This window comes from Penaeus chinensis, chromosome 11, assembly GCF_019202785.1.
Source record: "Penaeus chinensis breed Huanghai No. 1 chromosome 11, ASM1920278v2, whole genome shotgun sequence".
NCBI lineage: Eukaryota > Metazoa > Arthropoda > Malacostraca > Decapoda > Penaeidae > Penaeus > Penaeus chinensis.
The window spans coordinates 1,722,017-1,742,016 of record NC_061829.1 but is presented as its reverse complement, the minus strand read 5'-3'; the positions used below and the strand labels follow the sequence as shown (position 1 = coordinate 1,742,016).

The 20,000-nt window shown below is 40.4% G+C and overlaps 2 protein-coding genes across 3 annotated transcripts in view; one reads left to right on the top strand and one right to left on the bottom strand.

The window, feature by feature from the left end:
- Positions 1-845, bottom strand: part of LOC125030605 (ras-related protein Rab-33B-like) — a 10,695-nt gene extending 9,850 nt beyond the window's left edge. The window contains exon 1 of the mRNA XM_047620749.1: positions 499-845. The gene's annotated coding sequence lies outside the window, so the exon portion shown is untranslated. The remainder of the gene's footprint in view (positions 1-498) is intronic.
- A 197-nt stretch (positions 846-1,042) lies between these two features.
- Positions 1,043-20,000, top strand: part of LOC125030603 (N-alpha-acetyltransferase 15, NatA auxiliary subunit-like) — a 59,528-nt gene continuing 40,570 nt past the window's right edge. The window contains exons 1-12 of one of the 2 annotated variants that reach the window (XM_047620745.1): positions 1,043-1,237; positions 5,979-6,057; positions 8,830-9,092; positions 9,270-9,404; positions 9,588-9,735; positions 10,089-10,254; positions 10,555-10,784; positions 13,597-13,763; positions 15,131-15,283; positions 15,422-15,550; positions 15,705-15,865; positions 16,391-16,443. In XM_047620745.1, the coding sequence (XP_047476701.1) occupies positions 1,178-1,237; positions 5,979-6,057; positions 8,830-9,092; positions 9,270-9,404; positions 9,588-9,735; positions 10,089-10,254; positions 10,555-10,784; positions 13,597-13,763; positions 15,131-15,283; positions 15,422-15,550; positions 15,705-15,865; positions 16,391-16,443 (1,744 nt within the window). In that variant the 5' untranslated portion in view covers positions 1,043-1,177. Of the gene's footprint in view, positions 1,238-1,539; positions 1,921-5,978; positions 6,058-8,829; positions 9,093-9,269; positions 9,405-9,587; positions 9,736-10,088; positions 10,255-10,554; positions 10,785-13,596; positions 13,764-15,130; positions 15,284-15,421; positions 15,551-15,704; positions 15,866-16,390; positions 16,444-20,000 lie in introns of those variants that run through there. The other variant, XM_047620746.1, reaches the window with a different exon arrangement.

Below are 20,000 nucleotides of genomic sequence, written 5' to 3'. Positions count from 1 at the left end.
TCATCTTTATTTGTTTTGTAACTTACAATGGAACACGTCCTTCCTTGTATGGAAATGAGGTCCTGTTACAAAGATTCACGGGTTGTTTTTCCCCAAATAATACTGTTTATTTACCAAAGTATATTTATTGACATACATAATGTTTTGTAAACATCATAAACATATTCCTACGTACATTGTTTCTTTTCTATCATAATAACATTATATATTGAGCTATACAATCTACACTATATGGTGAAAATGATGAATGAACGTAGGAGATGAAATGTCAAGAATGAATAAATTAGTAAATGAAAAGTAATTAAGTAAACGGATGTAAAAATTGCAACGTCAACACCGCCAACCTTTGCTGAAAATATCATAAATAGGGAATCGTACATTTAAAATAAATCCCGTGAATCTACCAAAAAAAGGAAAAGAGAAAAAAAATTACCCAAAAAATGGGGGAAAAATTCGAGTAACATTTATCTCCTTGAGAAAGTTCCCTGCCATACTTACTTCAATTAAACCCTCCTTTCCTTGAATCTCCCTCTGAATTTCCAGCTGGCCCTGGTCTCCGTCCAGCAGCTGCTCTCACGAGGAAAGGCGAGCGTGAATCAAGCGTGAGTGAAGGCCCACGACACTCATGAGTCAAATCCCGGAGTTGCGACGCGAATGTTTTGACGTTGGAGGACATCAGCTGGCGGCGCATTCGACCTGCTCGCTCGCATTGACACGTGGTGCCGACACTCGCTGGCAAAAAAGGACAATTATCTGTGGGAGGAATTATTCATATATAAAATAATTGCCACTAGCTTATAAATGCCTCAAGAATCATAAGGATGCAATGTGTGGTCCCGAAGAGACATGTCGAATGCTCCTGCTGGTGCTAATTCGAGTGTAGAAATATATCCTAAGACAAATTCATCAAGCTATAAATTTTCCAAGTCAGACAAGTAATGTCAAACATGTAAAACACGATGAGGGCAGAACGATGGTGTTTGTGTGCGCTGTGAAAATAAAAAATATTAACTCGAACGCAAGGCGCCATCATTGTTTACATGACGTCACTTCCGTGACGTCACCTCCTGGAGCCGCCATCTTGGCCGGTACACGCGGGCTTTGGGGCTTTTTACGCTAATCTCGAGAGACTGGGGTCGCTCACGCCATAAATAACCCCACCAACACATAAACAGCCATGGACCCGAAAAAACAGCAGCTTCCGCCGAAGGAAAACTCCCTATTTAAGCGTATTCTGGTGAGTGACGAGGCGCATGGCCGAGGCGCCTCTCGTCTGCACGAAAACAAATCTTCTTTTTGGCCTCGAGGCCGAGGCCTTCGAGGCCCGGGCGCCAGGGGCCGGGGGCGGCGCGGGCGGGGCTGGGGGCGCGGGCGGGAGGCCGAGGCGCCCATGCCTCCCCGTTGGCGAGCGGGAGGGCGAGGGCAGAGGCCAGGCCCGGGCCTCGAGGCCAGGCGGGCGGGGGGAGGGGGCGGCGCGAGGCCTGGCGCGGGAGGGCCTCCGGGGTGCCACGTGCGGGGGGGCGGCGTGGCACTGGGCTCCCCTGCTCCCACTCTCAGGGCGAATTCTCAGAGTCCATGCTGGGGGTTTTCTCCCCGAAAGGCCTTTCACGCGACCCAGGGAAGCAAAACGCAGTGGTGTCAGCGCGTGCAATTTATGAGATGTGTGCGCTCTTTGCAGTTCTTACCTCCGAGGTTGTGTGAATCCTAATATGAATTGCGAACGGCATTTCGAAGTTCAGAAGATCAGAACGTCAACACTTTCCTGCGATTTGTGGAGTGAGAAGTGCACAAGGAGGATGTCGTTCATATTAACTCGCAGTCGTCAAATCTTGAATAGTCATGTCCGAGTCATGTGGACGAAAGGCAAATGTAAGGGACGAACCCCAGTGAAAGTGTAAACAGTGAGTGGATGGACGGAAGGTAAAGTATGCTACAAAAAAAAAAAAAATACTTTTGGTTTATGTTAGGAGAAGGTCCTAATGTCAGTCAGTAGATACTAAATATACAAATGACTTTGGCTGGCTAAGGTGTTAAGTGCCTTTGCAATGGTGAAATCGCCGTAACTTCCTATGTAAACATTGTTCAGGAGTTAAATTTTTAATTGCAGTCTGTTTTCTCGTTGAAAGCACAGCCACGTTTTTAGTTTTAGATTTTTCATGTTTTCATTCCCATTCATTCTTTAAAGTCTCGGCAATTGTTTACAAAGTGACTACACCCCTCTGAGACTAGGTCCCTATTATTCCGGTCAGCCTTGGAATCACTCTTGGAAATCTACTAACACTTCCGTTTAAATCAGAAACCTTCCTAACCTGTGGGCTTTGTCTCGGGACCCTCACCCAGTCGCCTTATTCCCTCTCCGGGCACTGTACCCATGAAAATCTACCCAATCACGATGGACCTTGTGCCAATTTTGGCAACTTATTTCGTTCATTTCTGACATTTATTTGCCTGTACAGGGTATTTCGTATGTCAGAGAGTGTAGTGTTTTTTTTCCTTTCATTGTGGTAGTTTCCATAGAATTTCCCAAACTTAGTGTTGTCCCCATGTTAATATATACCAAAGTCTTTGTCCACCATTATTTGTTACTCATTCATGGCAGTTGGTTTCCAAAATGTCAGCCTTATACCATAGAAATGGAATAAATAAGAAGTGAAAAGTTATTCTGACATTGTGTAAGAAAGGAATCTTTTATGTAAAATTAGCCCATTGGTGCTGTAGACATATATTATCCACTGTAATTTCATTATGTCAGGGATATATGTACATAGATGGCTTCCCTCTTTAGTTAGAATTGGGAGAAAGAGTTCATATATTTTTATATTGGTATAGTTGTTATTAATGCTGATATTACTAACACCTATACTTATTATTATTGATATAATTCTGTTAATGATAGTAAGATAAATATGAACTTTTCTTTTGCAAAATTTTGCAAAATTGGAAAAATAACTTATTTTTTGTAACAAAGCACTTGTGGAGCCGTCTATAAATAAACATACATGTACTCCCAGTAGTAGTGGGTTAAATTGATGATGCATGATGGATGACATGACAGTAGTGTAGCTTCAAGCAATTGCTGTAGTTGCTATGCCTTTGGCATGCCAGCAAAAGGCAAAACATCTTCAGCATATGTATTCTGGAAGGTAAATCATAGACTTTTTCTTGAGGGGTAGGTCTTTCCACATTTATTTTGCCTAGAAATTTGTAGTGGAATTTTGTCATCCATTTTCATTCATTTATATATGCACAAAGGCTGCTCTAGTTGATTGAGTTGGTGCCACTCTGGTTTCTTTCCATATTATTGATGTAGAGGATTCATGTGGACTAAATACCAAGTATGTTTATCTCAGTGACTGTGAATGGATGTTTTTAGTTTTTAGGGTTTTTTTTTATAGCTAATTATTTGTATATGTTAGGTAGGTAGCTAGAAAGTATGAAAGAAATTAAGAAAGAAAGACAAGTAGACAGAAAGACTGAGAAACAAGTAGATGCAGATATACACAATTGGTTGTTTACATTCATAAGGGTTACATTCCTTAGCCACTCATGAATGTTAAAAATTTAGAAATACGTGCTGTGAATATTACTAGACTTGATAGGCTAGGCAACAGCAGGAGCATGTAAGAAGTTGAATGAAGAAATCATAGGTCTTTGGGATCGGATTTTCTTACCTTTTACTGGAACATCAAAGAGGTAAATTGAGGGCACTAGTCTTGCATGGAAAGAATATTTGAGAATATTTAAGTTGTAAACCAGTTCAGTGCAGTTATTTTGGTAAATCCCGTAGGAACTACCATGCTATTCTTATCGGTTTAAATGTTGAAGTTGGATTAATTTTAAGTCTGTTGAAAATCAAAAACATACCAAGTGGGTATTTACCTATTCATTGTGAAATTCTGCTGCTTGTCTCTCAAGGTTATCCAGTGGTATCATACTCCTTTCCATCGTATCTGGTTACTTGATGGCATCAGAACCAAAGCATGAGGCAATATTTCACTTTGGTACAAATCTGTTGATGGTGACTGTGTGTATGGAGGCATTCAGGTCGCTGTGGAGCACATGCACAAGGACAATTATGTGCATTTAGCATATATTTCTATCAGGGTGCGTGGTCGATGGCTCTCACATAGGGAGAAAACGAGAAACAGGATGAGATAAAGATATGCAGATGTGTCATGTGTTCTTTATTCTCAGAGACACTTGATGGAGAGTGTTTCTGCTCAGAAGCTGTGAATACATTTTGTTGTTGGTGTTTTATGGTCTCATTAGACTTGTTTATACTGCTGAGTTTGGTCAGGCATTCATTTTTTGCAATATTTTTGAACAGTTGTAATCTTGGCTTTTTAGATTTACTTTTATTTATTAATTTATTATTATTTTCATTATTAGTATTTTATATTTTTTTAATTTTTTTTTTTTTTTCCTTTTCTTGTTACTGTTATCTGATACTGCCATTTTATTTGTGTATATACATACACATATATATTTATATATACATATACATATACATATATATGTGTATATATACATATGTATTATATATACGTGCGCACGCACACACACACACACACACACACACACACACACACACACACACACACACACACACACACACACACACACACACACACACACACACACACACACATACACACATACATACATACATACACACACATACACACACATACACACACATACACACACACACACATACATACATACATACATACATACATACATACATACATACATACATACATACATACATACATTCATACATTCATTCATACATTCATACACTGATACACACACACACACACACACACACACACACATATACACATATATTTATACATATATATTATACATATATACATATATAGATATATATATATACATACATACATATATACATATATACATATATATATAGATATGTATATATATACATACATACATATATACATATATATATATATATATATATATATAGATATGTATATTTTGTATATATGTTATATATATGTATATATTATGTGTGTGTGTGTGTGTGTGTGTGTGTGTGTGTGTGTGTGTGTGTGTGTGTGTGTGTGTGTGTGTGTGTGTGTGTGTGTTTATGTGTGAATATATATAATATACATATATATAATATATATTCAAATTATAGATATATGAATGTGTATATATATAGATATGTATATTTTGTATATATATGTATATGTATTATATATATGTATGTTATATATATATTATATATATATGTATATATTATATATATTTATTTTATATATATATATATATAAATTTTTCTGTTTGTTTTGAATCATTAACCCAATGCCATCGTGGAAAATTCTGTGTTTATTTTCTATATTTTTTTGTGAAATGTCTGCCCATAGATGGCTCTGCTAGTGCTTAGCCCCAAAGGAGTCGATTAGTAGACCTAGTACCCGATTTGAATTGGTGGGAAAAACGTATTTTTTACTAGTGCTATGAATATCGTGGTGTTATTTTTATTATAAACATTATAATTGTTATAACATTTTTTAATATTAGTAACAGCATAATAAGATAATGTAGAATATTTCGCAAATCAACGAAAAGGGTGAACGGGCGAGAGGGGCAGTACTCGTAACTGGCTCATTGGTGACTTAGTACAAGTGTAGCCATCCATATGTAAAAACAATCAAACAAGTACTAACAGTGGGCATAGCATGTGTCTACATGTCGTACCCGTCGGCAAGGGATTTAATGCCTTGATTTTAGCAAAGTGTATACCATTAAATATTAGAAAAAGTATGTTGGAGATTCTATATATCATGACTCATAAGTAGTACATTTTGCAAATTGATGTAGTCCAAATTTTGAAATTATCTGTATAAACCTATCATACTTTTTACATTACCACATAAGTGTTTTTGAATGATCTCAGATGCTGAGCATTCGTTTGTATCTGAAATCTGTTTGTGTCTCCATAGAAATGCTACGAGCAGAAGCAGTACAAAAATGGATTGAAGTTTGCCAAGCAAATCCTGGCCAACTATGCAGATCATGGAGGTATGTACGGAGCGTTTCATTTCGGCAAGGACTGCCTTGTTCCAGGCCTTCTTTTCATTGTTGATATTATTTGTGCTTATGACTTATTATGACTATTATTGTGTGGTGGTCATTATCTCTGCTGGAAGGAAAATAGGAAGACTGTTCTTGATGGTGAATCCAAGAGACTTTTATGTCAAAATAACATTGTCTAGAATTAGGCATTAGGGTCTTTGCCACCTGCCACTCTTCACAATGCGTGTTCTGTTGGCATGCCTGGCACAACACAGGTAGTGCCGAGTACTACTGTGGGGTTGAATTGAGTAGTGTTCTTAATAATGAAGAGTTGCATACTAATAACTTCTAGTCATTTCCAGTTGGAACTAAATTAGTGATTCATTTTGACAACTACTTAATTTTTGATTTGATAAATTGTATATATTATAATCAGGATTGCCATCATGAGTACAATAATATATATGAAACTATCTTCCATATCCATGGGACTTAGTAGGTTAGATGAAACTGAAGATAACTCGGTATTCTTGCAAATATATATATGCAAAAACCTCACAGTATACACACATTTATATAAGGTACATACACACGCACATGTATTCAGATATTATTTTACATTCTCCAAGCGTATAGATTTTTCTTCAGTTTCTAATGTCTTTAGTATCCTTTTCTCTAAACTTCAAGATCATTCTTGATTTATTTGTAAAGCTATAGTATAGTGGCATTATGTTTGTTCAGTGAAATTTAGTAATCTTTATAATATATTCTTTTAACCCCCAGCAAGGAGTCATCTTTCCCTCATTTATTTATTTAATATTGTTTTTATTTTTTATTTCTTTAAGCTATCAATCTCGATGTCATTATTACAGACATTTTATTATTATAATTATTATTAATATTATTATTATTATGTAATTGACATTGCAATATAAGATCAAAAAAAAAAATCCAAAAATTAAGAAAAAAGGAAAACAGGTGAAATAGGTAATACTAGGAATTCGCTCATTAATGATTAAATGATTGTGGGGCCATCTGTGTGTAAAGACGGTTAGTAAACTAAACTGAGAGTGGGCATGGCATGTATGGACCTGCCATCCCCTGCAGCACTGGGTTAATTAAAGTTTTGTTATCAGGAGAAGGATAGATTTAGTTGATCGTTTTAGATATTTTAGGAGTTTGAGAAATGACGGGGAACAAGTAATACTACCTGATATTTGTCAGAGAAATGCAGTATTGTTTTGTGTGATAGGCTATAGGGATCTGAGAGAGGCTGGGGATTTATCCTGTTGACGCTGGAAATGGGCACTGTCTAATATTCTTCTGTTGTTGTCGTCATTGATGTTTTATTTTTTTTATTTATTTGTTTATTTTTACACACACACACACACACACACACACACACACACACACACACACACACACACACACACACACACACACACACACACACACACACAGAGATGTCCTTAGTTACCAAGGAGTTAGTTGGTTTACCTGACCTCAACTTTTTACCCCATTCTTTGAGTTTTCAAAAAGGATTGATTTAATTCATATTACTGTTACTGTTAATAACATTCTACAATAATGTTGATGGTAATATTAATGACAGTAATAACCCCAATGGCTTGAGGGTGGATGACGTGAACATTCCACCATGGGAAAGTCTGTCTGTAGCCTAGGGTGATACAAACTTGCTGTTGTGAGTATTTTGGCTGAAGGCCAGGGTGACAAGAAAGACTAGCTGTGAGGCACAGAAACCCCTCAGAGCATGATTAGACTCATTTGGCATTTAGCAAGAGGCTTTTTCCATTATTTCCATCCATAAACGAGGGTAGAATGTAGTGTCCAGGAGCCACGACTGGAAGGGCACCGGCTCCATGTGATTGGTTCATGTGATTGCTGTGAAGCAACTGGATCTCAATGGGAATTCGCAACACTAGTAATAGACGTTAAGCTTTTTTCATGAAAATTCAAGTAATGGGAAGGCAGGTGAGATCAAGTAGGCCTAGAAAAAAGATTCCTAGGTCAGTAAAGCACAACTAATAGAACTACTTCTGTCATTTTTATTATTATTGGTATTTTATTATTATTGTTATTCCTGCTGTTATCATCATCGTTGTCATTGTCTTATATAATCATTAACAGTTCAGTTATGAAAATATGATTTACTCCTTGCTGTGACTAGGCCCTTTTAGAGTTGTGTGATTTTTTCTGTTTTGATTACAAACAGGTATCAAAATAATGGTTAAAAGTCCTCTTAGATAGGAAAATGACTGGTGCTTTGAGTAAAGGATCCCTCAATATATTGGGAATTTGAAATGCATCATAATTACAGCTTTTTATTAGAAAAAAAAAAAGTATATATATGAGAGAGAAGTATAAATTTGGCCAGTTAAACCGTTAATTGTCAGATGTCTGATTTAGCATACAAAAGTTTTCTCTTTATTTTTGTTTGGTGTTTTACATAGTGGATTTCATATCAAACTTTTATTTTATTTTTTAAAATTTATTTTGTTATTATTATTTTTAATATGCACAGGGTTTTTAAATGAATAATTATTATTGACTACAATTATTATGTCCTCTGCTAGTGGTAGAGAATGTGTGTACCAGTATGCTAAAAACAACAATGAGAGATTTTGTCACAAAGGGAATACTGATCAATTTTGGCATAGTATCATGACCCGAAGAGAGTGCAGAAGAGCCACGTACTACTACGACTCCCCAAAGCCTGGAATCAGGGAATTAATCATACATGTAATCCATCCTTTACAGAGACACTTGCCATGAAGGGCTTGATCCTGAATTGCCTGGGAAGGAAGGAGGACGCATACAACTTTGTCCGACAGGGTCTGCGCAACAACCTGAAGAGCCATGTGTGTTGGCATGTGTTCGGACTGCTCCAGCGCTCAGACAAGAAGTACGATGAGGCTATAAAGTGCTACCGCAATGCCCTCAAGTGGGACAAGGACAACCTTCAGATCCTGAGGGACTTGTCACTACTTCAGATTCAGATGAGAGATCTTGAGGGCTATAAGGTAAGTCTTACCTTTGTCAGAATAATTTCAGAAACCATTTTCGCTTTATTGAAAGTTCTATTTATGTCATATTTCATGAGGTTTATTGAATTTCATTGAGTGAGAAATACCCCCTCTTACTATACTTCATTGTTTTGATATTGTTGATAATTTTTTCTTACCTCTTCCCCCCCACAGGAAACTCGATATAAATTGTTTGAGTTACGTCCTACACAGCGCGCCTCCTGGATTGGATATGCCATGTCATTCCACTTACTTAAAGACTTTGACACAGCACTGAAGATTCTAGAGGAATTTAGGAAAACAATCCATGTAAGAATGCCTGCAATACTATTTTAACCTAAGTGTGAAGTCTTAAATTGGAATAATGAACAGATCTGGGTTCGTCATTTTCAAGATTTGATAAAAGGACTAGATTTGATAAAATAACCTACACACTTCTTCCCAAGATGAGAGACACAGTGTTGGTAATATATCTGTGAATTTACCTTCCAGAAAACAACCTATGATTATGAATACAGTGAACTCCTGTTGTACCAAAACCTTGTGATGAGAGAGAGCAAAAAACTCACTGACGCTCTTAAACATCTCAACATGTATGAGTCTAACATCTGTGATAAGGTTACACTACAAGAAATCAGAGGTATGTAGGTTTTGTCTTGGTTTTCAGTTTTGTCTGCAAAAAAAGTATATTTTTGGTTAGCTTCATATATATATATATATATATATATATATATATATATATATATATATATATTTGTATATGCTTTGATTTAACTTGCAAGAATGTGGAAAGTTGGGGCCCACTAAGGGGGTTTTGGGATTATTCATGGCAACTCTGACAGATTGGAAATCTCGGTCTCACTTTTTGTATTGTAAATTAAGGTACTGAGTAGTACTGCCTGCCATTGTTATCACACACCCTGTCCATGATTCACTTACTTACTTTTAGAATTCCACTAACAATTTTATAAATGTTTTCCTCTTTATTTGCAGGAGATATAATGTTAGAGTTAGGAATGAAGGCAGATGCATCAGAGGTGTACAGAGGCTTGGTGAAACGCAACCCTGAAAACAGGAATTACTACCTCAAGCTAGAGGAGACCTTGGGACTAACAACAGTCGAGCAGAAGCTCGACCTTTACAAACAACTCAAAGAAAAGTGAGTCTCCTTTGGGAAGCCATTCAATCTTTTTACACTACTGGCCAGCTTTTGTGGTAGTGTCCAACTCTGAAATTTGTTTAGTTGGAAAATTTGTAGCAGTGTTTCCTTGGGGGACATAGCAGTCCAATCTTTGATTATTATACTTTTTTGTGACGTAGTTTAAAAGCTAAAGGTCATGTAAAAATTTTATGTAACAAATTTTTTTTTCATCAGTTCATCTGTCCTTTGAATGATTGCCATGCAAGACATGAGATATGGAATTTATGACACAGATATTTGACTTCATTCCTCTTCCAGGTATCCCCGTGCTCAAGTGCCTAAGCGACTCCCCCTCAATTATGCTCGAGGAGAAGTCCTTGAATCCTTGTTAGACCCTTACCTAAGAGCAGCATTACAGAAAGGTGTGCCGCCCCTCTTCACAGACCTCCGCTCTCTCTATGATGACCCTGAAAGAGTCGGCATCATTGAGAAACTCATGAACCGTTACCTAGCGAATCTTGAAGAGACGGGTCACTTGTGCGAGGAAGGTGAGTTCTCAAGATTTGGCATTAGGTCAGTCTGCGATTGTAGGACTATCAAGTGTTGTTGCCTTATATATCCATTTGGTAGGAATTGTGAATAATATTTTCTGTTGTTTTCAGTTTAACATTTGAATATTTCAAGTGGTGAACTATGTAGGGTTAAATTGCCGGATATCAAAATAAATGCTGCTATTGGTATTGGTTGTGAAAACTAATTGTAAAATGTAAGAGAGGGAGAGAGGGAGTGAGAGTGAGAGAATGAGTGAGTGAGTGAGTGAGTGTTATGAACTTTCTTCACACATTGATGATTCTAAAAGTGCTTAGTCACTGAGTAGTTAAATATTACATCTACCTGGCTTTGCCCGTTTGTCCTTTCCCTTGAATTTTTGGAAAGAAAAGATTTTATTTTGATTAGTGATCTTGATAATGTTATAATAATGTCCATGTCAATAATAATGCCATTAATAATATTCCTATTGATATTAGAAGTAAAACATCCAGAAAGTTCAAGGAAATGGGGTAAACAGTCACAATTATCACATTTAGTACATTTTACTAAAGTTGTATAGTAAGATTTTGTTCAGGACGGCTATGGGAAGATTATCTGGGGCTAGGTGATGTGGGCACTGTAGTTGGTCATTTCAATTTGGCACAGAACCATTCCCCTTTTTCCTAGCCAAGAAGGTATTTGTTCAATATACCTTGTTTATGTATTCACATGTGTTTGTTCATAGTGAAAGATTGTGTCTGTTCTTCTGTTGATAATAATCAACTTTTGAACAGTTGTTTCAAAAATGTTGAACATTGGATCATGTTCCAATTTGAAGTCAGTTATGCTATTGAATTCACGAGTTGAGATATATTTAACTTATGCAGACCATAAGTTATGGCCTGCTGTGCTCTGTTTTGTCTCTGTTGGCTTTGTTTTGTCTTTATTTACAACAGAATGGTAACTTAAAAACAAATCATAATGATTGAGCTCCACCTGAACATTCAATGTGGTCTTGGAGTATGATCCTTGCTCAACATTTATTATCATCTCTTAGGTGTTATATGTTCCCAGTTTTTAACATTATTATGTGGATAGAAGGATAGATAGCAACTTTAAGCATCACGCATCAACCAGCATCTTGGTATAGGAGAGAGGGTGTGTCTACTGTGTTTATATAAAATATAGGATATATAGGTGAAGTACTCCTCAAAAAAGGTTTGGGGTAACACACACAGTCCCTTTTCATGAAAGGTATTGCACATGTCATAGTATGCTTCTGTGAAAGTGCTTAACCCAAGACTGACGGCCATGGTGTGTATGTACGTGCCATGTCCACTTTGAGTTTACTTTATTGTTTTTACACATAGATGGCTCCACTTGTACTAAGTCACCAATGAGCCAGTTATGAGTACTACTTTTCTTACTTGTTTATCCTTTTCCTTGATTTTCCAAAATATTATGTTATCTTCTATTGGCCCTGCTAATGTCAATATCATAATAGTAATTATAGTGTATATAATAGAAATAACACCATCAATATTGGTACCATTAGTAAAAAAAGAAAAAAGAAAAAAATTCCCACAAATTCAAGGAAAGGTGAAATCAGGTAAAGTCTCAAGGTCTAGTAATAACTCCTTTGTGTTTAAGTACTGACAGAGCCATCTATGTGAAGAGCCATCTAAAATGAGCACAGCGTTTTCCCGGCAACATTGGGTTAAGAAGCTTACAGGGCCTTTTTCATTAGTTGCCAGATCAGCTTACTTGAAAATATTTATATATTTACTGTTTCTCTGTTTTCAGTTAAATTTTAGATGTCTTGTATGCATAGCCATTATTTTTTTTCTCTCTATTTCTCTGCTGTGTGTCTTTTTGTAGAAGTAAAAGGTTTAAGGTTTAATTTTCTTGCAGAATGATATACTAGGCTCTTTAGTTGATTCCCCCATAAAATGGAAAATTGTCAGGCAGTGACAGTTGGTGTAGGTGTAATTATTTTAACTACTGGATCTTTCGAAGTTGTGCATGAGTTTTGAGATGCCACTGTGAATGGCTGGGTGCTGCAGGTGAGGGGTTGTAACTGTAGTTGTGGCGTTGATTGGCTACTCAGACAATTGAGGTCCTTGGTTGATCCGACTTTTTAGTGTCGAGTGTCCGGAATCTACAGATCACATGCCAGAAAAAGGATTGCTAGTGGATCATGGATTAGTAGTCTAGTTGTCTGTGCAAAATAGAAGGGAAAAAAAGTACTTTGTGTGTAATGGTGATGTATTGAAGTGGGTTAGGACATTCCCAGTTAATTGAGAACCTAGTTTGCATAGTTCTCTTACTTTAATTCACATGTTGGTTTTATTGTGCTAGATGCTTAAAGAACAAGTAGGAGAAAAATTTGGTTTTTGTTTAGAAGGTAATTATTATTATTTTATTTTTGATATTGATGAGAAACATTGTTAGTTGTCTGAAGATGCTGTTCTAGGCAGACAGCAAGCATCAGAAGCCTGGGTTCTTGCTGCATTGTCAGATTGGGAGAAATGGAAGATGTTTCATTATCATCACATGAGGTTCTAACTTTGATTTCTTTATTTGCATGGATTTAATTATTTTACCTTAATAATGAGAAGGAGGAGGAGGATTATTCTTGATACAGTTCTTAGGAAAACAAAACCAGTAATTCTTCCATCCACTGAAGGTACTCCGATATTCATGCTTCTTCCTCTTTTATCTTAAGCTGCTGGCCTTTCACCCGTGACATCCTGGAAGAATGTCTGTTCCAATTTGGTTGGAAGGGAGGCAAAAGCAGACTGTAACCATTCTTGCAATATCTCTTTCCAGATAACGAGTACAAGGAACCAGCCTCCATCCTGTATGTGTTGATGTTCTTGGCTCAACACCACAGTTACTTGGGTGATCCCGATAAGGCTCTCACACTTATAGAGCGTGCGCTTGAACACACGCCTACCCTCATAGAACTTTATATAGTCAAGGGTAAAATATTAAAGGTAAGACTTTTTATTTAGCTTTTTCCATTTTTAGAATTAAGAATATCTGTAACACATACAGGGAGTTGACATTGTCCCCCTATTCATCAATAACACTGTCCTGTTCTCATTTTAGCTTTCAATGACATTGTCCGCATCTTTTTTTGTTCTCATTCTGTCCTTCAATGACACTGTCCACCTATCCTTTTGTTCTCCTCCTGTCCTTGTTTTAACCCATTGGCGACGGGTATAGAAAACTAAAAAAAACTCTACGCTCTGGCGAACCGCGGCAACGCGCAGACTTTGAGCGTGTGAATTCTGTACGTCAAGCCGAATCATTGCCTCGGGGCGCTTTGGCGCGCCGCCGCACGCTACATTTCGAGCATATTGTTATGACGCCTATAGGCGTGACCCGACGCCATTGGGTTAAGGGGAAGATTTGATGGGTGATCATGAAGTGCCCTGTATGAGTAAACAGTATCTTCCTGTGGTGGCAGTGTTGTTCAGTAGTAGTGCAGTTCCAGCTAGACCCCTCCCAGTAAACTCATCTGTGAGTGGATTCTGGCATGAGCTAGGGGTCAAGGTCAGAGCACAAAGGTACTAGCCACACTACCGAATCATCTTGCAGCTTACTTCCCATGTTGCTGTTAGGACAACCTGAATATACTTGGACTAGAGAGTATATAAGTTTCAAAGCCTATATTGACTCCAAATGGTGTCAGTATCTTAATTATGGATCTGTCAAAGCAAAATGATCAGCTACCTGTGTTATGTAGGATATCACAAAGTGTCATATGTTCCTATGAAGAATTTTTTTGTTATAGATGTGAACAAACCAAAAATGGTCTCAGACACACACCAGCATTTCTTCCCAAACATCTATTTTTCATATAAATGGCTCTTAATACTTGGTCAGAACCAATGTTCTTTTGGTTCATATAACATGTGGTACAGACAACCAAATGCATGTCAGGAAGTACTTGGTGAAAATTACCGCTGCTCTTGCATGCTTTTATCAGTGTAATTATTTTTCAAGGGAACTTAATAAATTGCCACTTAAAATGAGTCTGATAGGAGAGCTATCAGATTCTTCTATTATATAGATTATGTGTTCCTTATGCAAAATGCAGCAGATGATGATTTTTCAAGTTTCTTTCCCTTCTTTAGTAATTTCTTTTAGAGACATGCTTGTTAAATATGAAAATCTCCTCTGGTGATGTATCATTGTACAGGAAGTGGAAGCTCTAGCTTGAGTTTCACTGTAAGGAGTAAGAGTAGATATAAACCAGAAGCATCAAACAAAATTCATTAATTGTGTCAGTGATAGAAGGCACAATTTCATTCTATTACTGTTTTGATATGGCATTGCCAATGGATTTTCTTCTCAGGATGCGGGTGACTATGTGGGATCCTATGAAGCCTTGCAAGAAGCCCAGGCCCTCGACACCGCTGACCGCTATGTCAACTCCAAGGCAGCATCGTACCTCCTCAAGGCTAACTTAGTCAAACAGGCCGAGGAAATGTGCTCCAAATTTACCAGAGTGAGTATCCTTTCAAACTGAAAAAATCCACTTATTTTGATGATAATGTTAAAGTTTATTTACTGGCTGCAGCTTTTTATTTTCTGTACCTTTTCTTTGTGATTTTAGTTTTAAATGTTGTCACTGTCTTCATTACAGGAGGGTGTTTCAGCCATGGAGAACTTGAACGAAATGCAGTGCATGTGGTTCCAGACAGAGTGCGCGCAGGCCTATTTCCGCCTTAGCCAGTATGGGGATGCTCTTCGTAAATGTCATGAAGTAGACCGGGTAGGTTTCCTTCATTTACCTCTGAACTGCATCTGTGTAATCATGAAAAGAGTTAATCAAGTTTGGTTGTAGTATAGTTAATTGTATCTTTGGTTAGTGGGGCATATAATTTCTTTTGAGGAGCTAAGGCATCACATTTGATATGCCCCCACAGCACTTCACCGAGATTATAGAGGACCAGTTCGACTTCCACACTTACTGCATGAGAAAGATGACTCTCCGTTCCTATGTTGAGCTGCTAAGACTTGAGGACATACTTAGGAGCAACAGATTCTATTGGGATGCAGCACAGACAGCCATTGCCATATATCTGAGGTGAGTAAGTGACAGGCAGGCATTAAGCCCTTCTAAATCTTGAGAATATTCTGCTCTCTATTCTGCTCCATCCTGCTTCATCTATAGTTTTTTAAGCTCTGTGATCCCCAGGCAACTAGGAGAACCAAACATTTTTCCTGTTTATATTTATGGATCGTAATTTTCTGTTTAAAGAAAGCGAATACAATTTACAAAGCTTTACACATTATCATTCATAGTCATGTGGCCATCTTTAATTATTATTATCAGCCAATCACAGTTATCATATCAGTACATATATTGGAATTGAACTAGATATGGGATGAAAGGCAGAATGCAATCTTCTTATGAAAGACAAAAGTTTCCATGCACTGTGAAGGCATTAGGGATAAGATCAGGAGTATATTTCTCTTTCACTTATTACTTTTTTTTTTTTTATCAAAAGAAAATAAAAGATGGATAAGGGATTTTGTTCTGGATTTGCATTCTTAAATGCTTGTCATTTATGCGAATTATTTGGTTATAAGAGCCTCTTGCCTCCCCCAGGTTACACGACCATCCGCTCTCGGCCAACACAGGCGACAAGGATCTCAATACTGGTGAGTGTTGCTTCCCCTTTTGGTTAATTGACAACGCTGTTGCCGGATTCTCGGGTAGATTGGTCAAACACGTTTAGACCTTAATCATTGGTGTCAGATTGAAAGAGAGAGTGAGCGAGCGGGTGCATGAATGAAAGAATGAATGAATGAATGAATGAAAAGGAAAAGGAATGAATGAAAGTGCAAACAGAGTGGAGTTTGTAGGAGGGAGGGTGGGGAAGGGGTTTGTGCATAGAAGGGTATCAGCGAGAATGAAAGGGAAAGTTTAGAAGAGCGGCAATTAGATCAGCTGTGTGTTGTACGGTTTAGAGGCGGTGCCACAGATGGAAGAAAGAGAGAAAGAAAAGACAAGGCAGGAAGCCGGAGGTTCCAGGAAGATGCAACGAATTTTGAAGAATAGAAGTGCCGAGGCTGGGCAGGATTAGGAAAGGATGTTCGAGGCCCAGCACAGATAGGACGTTCCTAGAACAAGCTGAGGGAGGCGAGATTGAGATGACTCGGGCCGATGAAGGTGTGCTCTGGGATACAAGATCTAAACGAGTACTTATTTGGACCTTGCTGGGAGGAGTTTGCGGGGAACAGAGCCGCCAAGCAGGAGAGGAAGACTATAGAGGAGGCTTAGAGATACGATGGAGGAGGACATGCTGATGGTTAGCACAACAGAGGGAGTTTCAAAGGTCGTTGAGAGGGAGACAGATGACCTGCTGTGGCGACCCCTAATGGGAACTGTAACACAAACAGTTGATCTCCCTCTTGTAGTGCAATTGGTATATGCTTTGGCAAATAACTGAACGCTTGTTTAATGTAGAGTAACATGTTCCGTTTTCGGGACGAGGAAAGTTACTCGATGGATGTAGCCGGAGATTGCGTAATGTATCACATCCTTGAATGGTTATACTAGCCTTTTCTCCCTCCCTCCCTCATCCCCCTCCCTCCGTCACCCCCCTCCCTCCCTCATCCCCTCCCTCCCTCACCCCCCTCCCTCCCTCATCCCCTCCCTCCCTCACCCCCCTCCCTCCCTCATCCCTCTCCCTCCCTCATCCCTCTCCCTCCCTCATCCCCCTCCCTCCCTCATCCCCCTCCCTCCCTCACCCCCCTCCCTCCCTCATCCCTCTCCCTCCCTCATCCCTCTCCCTCCCTCATCCCCCTCCCCCCCTCATCCCCCTCCCTCCCTCCCTCCCTCCCTCCCTCATCCCCCTCCCCCCCCCCTCCCCCTCCCTCCCTCATCCCCCTCCCTCCCTCCCTCCCTCATCCCCCTCCCTCCCTCATCCCCCTCCCTCCCTCCCTCCCTCCCTCCCTCATCCCTCATCCCCCTACGTCCACCACTCACCGTAACTTTCGCGGCTGGAATCAAGCACTACACTAACAGGCACAGCTGAGCCGTGACCGTTTTGGCAACGAGTGGCCTTGGCCGTGGGAGCGCAGGCCCACGTGATGCGGCGGCGAACCGTCTCAAGGTCACCCTTCGCCCGAGGCCGCGCGCTCTCTCCCGCCCTCTTTAGGCCCCACCCCCGCCCTCCTCGGATTCCCTCCCGCCTCCCCCCCCCCTCTCTCTCTCTCTCTCTCTCTCTCTCTCTCTCTCTCTCTCTCTCTCTCTCTCTCTCTCTCTCTCTCTCTCTCTCTCTCTCTCTCTCTCTCTCTCTTTTTTTTTCTCTCTCTCTCTCTCTCTCTCTCTCTCTCTCTCTCTCTCTCTCTCTCTCTCTCTCTCTCTCTCTCTCTCTCTCTCTCTCTCTCTCTCTCTCCATTCTCTCTCTCTCCATTCTCTCTCTCTCTATTCTCTCTCTCTCTATTCTCTCTCTCTATTCCCTCTCTCTATTCCCTCTCTCTCTCTCTCTCTCTCTCTCTCTCTCTCTCTCTCTCTCTCTCTCTCTCTCTCTCTCTCTCTCTCTCTCTCTCTCTCTCTCTCTCTCTCCATTCTCTCTCTCTCTCCATTCTCTCTCTCTCTCCATTCTCTCTCTCTCTCTCCATTCTCTCTCTCTCTCTCCATTCTCTCTCTCTCTCTCCATTCTCTCTCTCTCTCTCTCTCTCTCTCTCTCTCTCTCTCTCTCTCTCTCTCTCTCCCCCCCTCTCCCCCTCCCCCTCTCCCTCTCCCTCTCCCTCTCCCTCTCCCTCTCCCTCTCCCTCTCCCTCTCTCTCCCCCTCTCCATTCTCTCTCTCTCCATTCTCTCTCTCCATTCTCTCTCCCTCCCTCTCCCTCCCTCTCCCTCCCTCCCTCCCTCCCTCTCCCTCCCTCCCTCCCTCCCTCCCTCCCTCCCTCCCTCCCTCCTTTCTTCCTTCCTTCCTTCCTTCCTTCCTTCCTTCCTCTCTCCCCTACTCTTCCCTTCCCCCGTCTCCCTCTCTCCCTGCCACCTTCCTTCTCCCACCCTTTCGCTTCTCTTCTCACTTCTCTTTCCCCTCCTCCCCCTCCTCCCCCTCACTTCTCCTTCATCTCCTCCCCCTCACTCCCTCCCCCTCCCCCTCCCCTCCCCCTCTCTCCCTCCCCTCTCCCCCTCCCCTCCCCCTCCCCCCTCCCCCCCTCCCCTCCCTCCCCCCCTCCCCCTCCCTCCCCCCCTCCCTCTCCCCTCCTTCTCCCCTCCTTCCCTCCTTCTCCCCTCCTTCTCCCCTCCTCCCCTCCTTCTCCTCTCCTCCTCCCCTCCTTCCCTCCTTCTCTCCTCCTTCTCCCCTCCTCCTCCCCTCCTCCTCCCCTCCTCCTCCCCTCCTCCTCCCCTCCTCCCCCTCCCTCTCCCCCTCCCTCTCCCCCTTGACGAATGATACCAAACCAGCGTGATGGAGCCACATTCCGAAATGTCTCCACGCTGTTCGCTTTTTATGCTGAGACGCAATACGTGATTTTTTTTTTTTTTTTTTTTTTTTTTTATCCATTTTCTTTTGATGTCGTATTTTTACGCGACACATCCCTCGGGGATGAAAGAACGGCGGCCATTCGCCTGCGTTTACATTGCCCTGAAGCCTAGTTTCAGTGCTGGGAGGGAGGTGAATTCTTGAGTTTACGTTCGTTTTTTTTTTTTTCTCTCTCTTTTTTTTCATTTTCTTTTCTTTTCGTTACTTTTTTTAATGTCTTTCTGTTTATCTCTCTTTTTTATGGTCGTTGTTTGTTCTTGTGGGTATTTGTTGGTGTTTATTTAGGATGAGGTGTGTGTGTATGTATATATGTGTGTGTGTGTGTGTGTGTGTGTGTGTGTGTGTGTGTGTGTGCGTGCGCGCGTGCGCTAAAGCGAGGGAGCGTTAGAGAGAGAGACACAAACAGACAGACAGACAGACAGACAGACAGACAGACAGACAGACAGACAGACAGACAGACAGAAGGCCACTCTCCTTCCGGGCCTCCCAATTCCTCGCGGGCGAAACGAGATGACCTTACCAGCGCGCGGCCTTCCTCGGTCAAACTTTCTGGCGTCTGGAACAACAACAACAACAACAACAACAACAGCCGCCGTGGAGCCTCGGGTTAGACAAGGGGAAGGCATCATTAAGCAGAAGCCAAATGATGAAGCCATGTCAGCGGGGAGATTAACCATCGCATAACATATCAGTCCCGGGCAGGGAAGGTTGGCTGC